The sequence below is a fragment of the Octopus bimaculoides genome, chromosome 1 (genome assembly GCF_001194135.2).
Source record: "Octopus bimaculoides isolate UCB-OBI-ISO-001 chromosome 1, ASM119413v2, whole genome shotgun sequence".
In the NCBI taxonomy this organism is placed as follows: Eukaryota; Metazoa; Mollusca; class Cephalopoda; order Octopoda; family Octopodidae; genus Octopus; species Octopus bimaculoides.
In genome coordinates, this window is record NC_068981.1 from 78,478,036 (window position 1) to 78,484,268 (window position 6,233).

A 6,233-nucleotide genomic window follows, 5' to 3' on the forward strand; every position below is an offset into this window, starting at 1 on the left:
TGTGTGTGTGTGTGTGTGTGTGTTTGTCCCCCCTCCCCACCAACATTGTTTGACAGCTGATGCAGGTGTATTTACGTCCCCGTAACTTAGCGGTTTGGCAAAAGAATCTGATAGAATAAGTACTAGGCTTACAAAGAATAAGTCCTGGGGTTGATTTGCTCGACTAAAGGCGGTGCTCCAGCACCGCTGTAGTCAAATGACTGAAACAAGTAAAAAAAATACAAATGCTGTTTCTTTTATTTTCATTGTCATATCATCTTTTCCTTCTTCATACCATCCTTTTTTTTTTTTCCTATGAAAGATAAATTGTGTTAATCTTAGTTTTAAATTCTTAGAGACTAGAAAAATATTTTTTCAACAATGTCCTTCAATAAATATGTTATAAATGTTTGTAACTCCGTTTTATTTTTCATCAGGGTACCATATCATTGCCCGTCCCCTAGATAAAGCATCAGGTGCTGAAACAGTATCAGTACAAATAACAGTAAATTCTGAGAAACGGTACGGATGGCAAGAAGGTTATATTGGAAATCTAGAGAAGTATGCTAATTACAAACTCACGGTTGACAGCTACACTTTGAAAGGTTCCGGCCCAGAAAGTGTGCCTATAATTGTAAGAACTTTGGAAGATTGTAAGTATTTTGTCTATCACAAAACATTAAAATAATTCTTAAAATTATGTATTATGTACTCATATATATATATATATATATATATATATATATATATCACATCTAAAGTGTCCGAAAGGCATTTTTGCTCCTTGTTGTCACCTCACCTTGTAAAAAAAATCTAAAAGTATAAACTTGTGTCACTTAAATGATTATGTGTCTCAGTTACTGAGCTTGCTTTTTATACATATATACATACATGTGCATGCACACACACTCATTCTCTCTCTCTCACACACACACACACACACACGTTATATGTCATAATATTTCATCTCGTGAACAAAAATGTCTTTAAGGGTCATATAACTCTCGTTTTCTCTCAGTTACAAAGATTATTTTGTATTAAATGCAGGTGCAGCTGTGTGTTTAAAGAGTTTGCTTCCCTGCCATGAGGTCTTGGGTTCAGTCCCACTGCACAGCATCCATTATAGTCCCAGACCAACCAAAGCATTGTGAATAGATTTGGTGTGCAGAAACTGAAAGAAGCCCATCATATATGTGTTTGTGTGTGTGTGTGAGCGAGCATGTGTTTGTGTGAGAAAGTGTGTGAGTGTGAGTATGTGTATATGAGTGTGTGTGTATGTGTTGTACTCTAGTCTAGACACATTTTGCTGTGGTTGTAAATGAACAACATTTTCATTCACTTGGTATTCAAATTTCTCCCAACTTACAAACCTGGTGTTTATTTTGTGCCCAAGCTGATTCTGTTCTTAACATACACAACACATACTCACAGGTATGATAAAAGGATAAACATTTCTATCATTCACTTGTCAGATAGTCAGTTACTTTACCTTTTTATGAACAAGAATGATATATGTGTTTGCTTCACTATGTCTCACTAAACATATCAAAAAAATTTCTCATTTTCCTATTTTTATTTTCTTAATATAATTTCATTGAATTTTTCTAAGAAAGTACATCTTGTCGATACTTTTTAGTTCCTGATAAAGTTGCGCATATTGGCTTCAAGAATGTCACAGATCGTTCCGTTGTAGTGATATGGAAAGCACCACTTAAGAGAAATGGTATTCTTCTAGGTAAGCTGACAGTGTGTTTCTTTAACCCTTTCCATACCAAACTGTTTGAGGACTACCCTTGGTTTAAACTGGCCATATCTGGCCTAAATATTCTTCTTGTTTTATGTTCAAACTTGCCAGATCTGGTTTCTCAATTCTACCCTACAATGTCACCTAAAAAATTAACAGTTGCTTCACCAAAATCTCAAAACTATAAGACAAATTAAAACAATGTGAATAAATAAGCATTACTTGTGACAAAATAATGTGAATGCTAAAGGGTTAAAGTGACCTAATTAAAAAACTTCCCGGAAAATTTCATATTACTTTTTTTTCAAAGTTATTTTACCAACTTCTTCTTTGTTTTTCAAATGAATTGAAACAAAAGCAGCAGTGTATTTCAACAGAAATACAGTAACAAAAGGGTTAAATAATACCTATGGGACACTACTACTATCAATGCTTTATGTACCTTAGTTGTGTTAAATTTATTTGCATAATTCATTGTTTAAGTATTATCTCTGGAGTGTCAAATTATACTGAACCTATGAAACTGTGGGACTAAAGTGGGCTGGAAGTATAGGGTCAGTGACATTATGCAAACAGCCAAGGGGCCTTGCTGAAATGAGAGGAGTATGGGAGGTCATGTGAGCAGAAGGATGACTAGTATGAGCTTCTTTTACTTTGGGGCAGTAACTCAGGACAGATATGGTGGATATGTGAGTTGAGGGAATTTTCTGTTAGATTCTGGTCATAGGTTAGGCAAGTAGGGCTCCTATGGATATATCCTGGATGAGAAGAATTGACATAGCAAAGGCTCAAATGTTTATTAATAATAATTAAACTAAAATGAAACATTATTTTTTATTGGGGCAGGGTCAAAATTTTATGCTGATTCTTGTAAATGAAATATAATAGAAATACATATTGTATGGAAAAGGAAATAAGAGCACCATCTGAGCGTGATCGTTGCCAGAGCACCAGCTGTCTGGCTTCCATGCTGGGGGCACGTAAATAGCACCATTTGAGCATGATCGTTACCAATGTCACCTTCCTGGCACTTGTGCCAGTGGCACATGAAAAGACATTCAAGCGAGTTCGTTGCCAGTACTGCTGGACTGGCTCCTGTGCAGGTGGCACGTGAAATACACCATTTCAAGCGTAGCCATTGCCAGTACCGCCTAACTGGCCTTCGTGCCGATGGCACGTAAAAGCACCCACTACACTCTCTGAGTGGTTGGCATTAGGAAGGGCATCCAGCCGTAGAAATTCTGCCAAATCAGATTGGAGCCTGGTGTAGCCATCTGGTTCACCAGTCCTCAGTCAAATCGTCCAACCCATGCTAGCATGGAAAGCGGATGTTAAACGATGATGATGATGATGAACTAACTGCTCTTACAAGGTAATTCCATAATGTAATGGAAATGTGCTCTCTCACTCATACATTGTAGCTTTAGAATTCAGCAGTGGAAAATATATTCAAATACTATCTCTTCATATGTAAAAAAAAAAAATAGCGGCAAGTTTCCCTTTGTCTAATTTTGGGTCTTTCTGAGTACATAATGAGATAGAAGCCAGAAAGCACATTGAACATAAATCTGCTTGTTTATTTTATTCTCTTTTTTAATGATCATGTTAACATAAAGTCAGTAGTTTCATTTAATATTTATTTCCTATTCTTTTTAACTCACTGCTCTTACAGGTAACTATCGAAGTATAAACATTGCCCACTCACCTTGCAATAAATGTTGTTTCAATTTTCTACTATAATGGCCTCATCTCATCACACCTAGTTTGATGTGTCCTACTCCTACTTCCTCTCACTAACTACTGTCCTTCATTCCCAGAACATTGGTTCTCAGGAATCTTCTCCATGCTCGTGTCTTTCTTGCAGGTATTGATCTGTAACATTTTAAATGGAACATTAATGACATCAAACTCACCAGTCTAGGAGAGCCTGCGAGGGTCATGGGCTCTATCCCCTCCTCCAGACTGTCATTTCCTCTCATCTTCTTTGTCCATTTATTCCTGGGAGGATCATGGAGGCAGAGTCCTCAATCATGCTTTCTATTAGGCCTGTCAGAAGCAACCATCTCCAATTCATCTGGTTGGATCCTCAAGCAAGACCAACCCAAGCTCATGAATATCATCCAACCGTCTTGTTTGCAGTCTGCCTCTGGTTCACCTTGCCAGTAGGTTCTCTTTCAGGCTTAGCAAATAATAAACAAAAAACAATGTTTGGAATCCTTTCTTAACACTAAAATGCCAGTTGGTTTTCCTTCAGACTCAGCAAATAAAAAAAAAGTTTGGAATCTTTTCTTAACTCTAAAATGCAGACTGAATTCTCTGTTTCCATTGCAGGTTATACATTGAAGTACATTGAAAAAAATTCCACCGATGTAATTCCTATGACCTTTAGTCCTCAACAGTTAAGTTACAAAATCACATCATTGAAACCAACGACAGTATACACAATTTCTGTAGCTGCACAGACAACAGTTGGCCTTGGCCCCTTCTATTCTGCAGATGTTCGTTCAGGATTTACACCAGGTAAGATGATTATATGTCTGTCTCTCTCCGACTTTTAACATAATGGCATTTATTTACTATATTTAAGACAATATGCATGTTGCAATGGGCCTTGCTTTATATGATCTTCACAACTGCCCATTTTAACTTTAGTTCTTTGAAATTGAATAACTAAGTCTTTGACCCATTTGACATCAACCTGCCAGAGATCACCTCTAGTCCTATGACACAAACTTCTTATTTTAAAGTGATTGAAATTAAAACCTTTTATCAAAATGTTCATGTTAATTTATTTTACAGACACTAACTTAATATCAACAAAGTTATTTTACAAGAATTTTTCATCTTATCTTATAGCTCAAAATTGAAATGGTCAGTTAGGCTATTATTTGATAAAATGAGAAGGGTGCAAAAGTGTTAGTATGAGGGAAATGTGGTGGCATAGTGATCATGACTGATATCAGGGAAGGAGAGAACAGAGTTGTGTAAGCAATGATTATGGAGTGGCAGTAGGATGTAACATTAATACAGCTGTCATTCAGGGATACACCTGCGCACACTTTCAATCTGTCTTTCTCTCTCTCTCTCACCCTCTCTTTTTCTGTCTTTCTTCTTCTCTCTCTCTCTCTCTCTTTCTGTCTCTTGCTCTTTCTTTCTCTCTCTCTTAATCTCTCTTTAACACACACACTCACAAATCTATAGACAGGTATTTGACAATGTTTGAACCGAAATTATCCAGAAGTAACCAAAGTACTCCTTTTTTTTTTTTTCATTTATGAGCAAATAATAAAGAAATTATTGTCTGCTAAATACTTAGTGCCAGATCACTTTTCTTTTCACAAAGACAATGTTTTAAGTCAACATTGAAGTGGAGTACCTTATCAATTTCTTTTTTATTACTTCAAAAATTATTATCACTCATTCATCTGTTGCAAGGTTAGACAGATTTCGAAAGGGAAAATTGTTATCACTTAGTATCTTATCCCTTTTGGTGCTGTAACTAGACATTACAATTCTGCAAATAAAAAGTTTTTAATAATTGCAATTGCTTCTCACTTTTTCATCTTGCTTAATTTTAAAGTTATGTATGGTAACTATTTTAATGTTCTGGATTTTTTTTCTAGAAGTATATGCTTCAAACATAGGAGATTGTGATTCCACACAAAAATTAGGGCTAGCGTTAGGGGTTGGGTTTAGAATTTAATGTTAGGATTAGTATTATATATTTGAGGGATAAAATTAGTATTAGAGTCTTGAGTTAAGTTTTAAGGTAAGAGCTGATGGTTAGCATTTAACGTTAGGGTTTCATATTAGGGCTTAGAATTACAATTTTGAGTTTGGGTAAAGATTAGTTTAAGCAGAAATTGGAAAGTGATGTAAAAGATTTGAATTTGTGTACAATTTTTTACAGAATTGAACATACATATGTTTGGAATTTGGATATCAAACAAAAATATGTTCTTAAAAGAAGGAAAATAAAAAGGTCTACAAAGTGTTCTTAGTCTGAAATTTTGTTGAGTGTTTTTTTCGAAATGATTTGCTGTGACTTAAATAAAGAGCTTTGTGATGTTACTGTTAATTCTCTGAGTCATTAACTCAGGCAACACCGAGTAATCCAGCTAGTTATTTTATAAATTATTGGGACTAAGCTAGTGTATTTGAACAAAAACATGGTAACAGAATATTTAAAATAATTTGTTCATTCATTTTTCTTAACTCTCATTCATCATCATCATCATCGTTTAACGTCCGCTTTCCATGCTACCATGGGTTGGACGATTTGACTGAGGACTGGTGAAACCGGATGGCAACACCAGGCTCCAGTCTAATTTGGCAGAGTTTCTACAGCTGGATGCCCTTCCTAACGCCAACCACTCAGAGAGTGTAGTGGGTGCTTTTACGTGTCACCCGCACGAAAACGGCCACGCTCGAAATGGTGCATCTCATGTGCCACCCGCACAGGAACCAGTCCAGGGGCACTGGCAACAATCTTACTTGGCTTGCCGGGTCT

General features: G+C 36.1%; 1 protein-coding gene across 5 annotated transcripts in view; it reads left to right on the forward strand.

Annotated features, from left to right (window-relative positions):
* The window catches only part of LOC106871456 (protein sidekick-1), a 648,066-nt gene that overhangs the window by 503,773 nt on the left and 138,060 nt on the right, over positions 1 to 6,233 (forward strand). For all 5 annotated transcript variants that reach the window (XM_052967564.1, XM_052967565.1, XM_052967540.1 and 2 more), the window contains 3 exons: positions 417 to 632; positions 1,616 to 1,714; positions 4,055 to 4,243. In XM_052967564.1, coding sequence (XP_052823524.1) covers positions 417 to 632; positions 1,616 to 1,714; positions 4,055 to 4,243 — 504 coding nt within the window. The remainder of the gene's footprint in view (positions 1 to 416; positions 633 to 1,615; positions 1,715 to 4,054; positions 4,244 to 6,233) is intronic.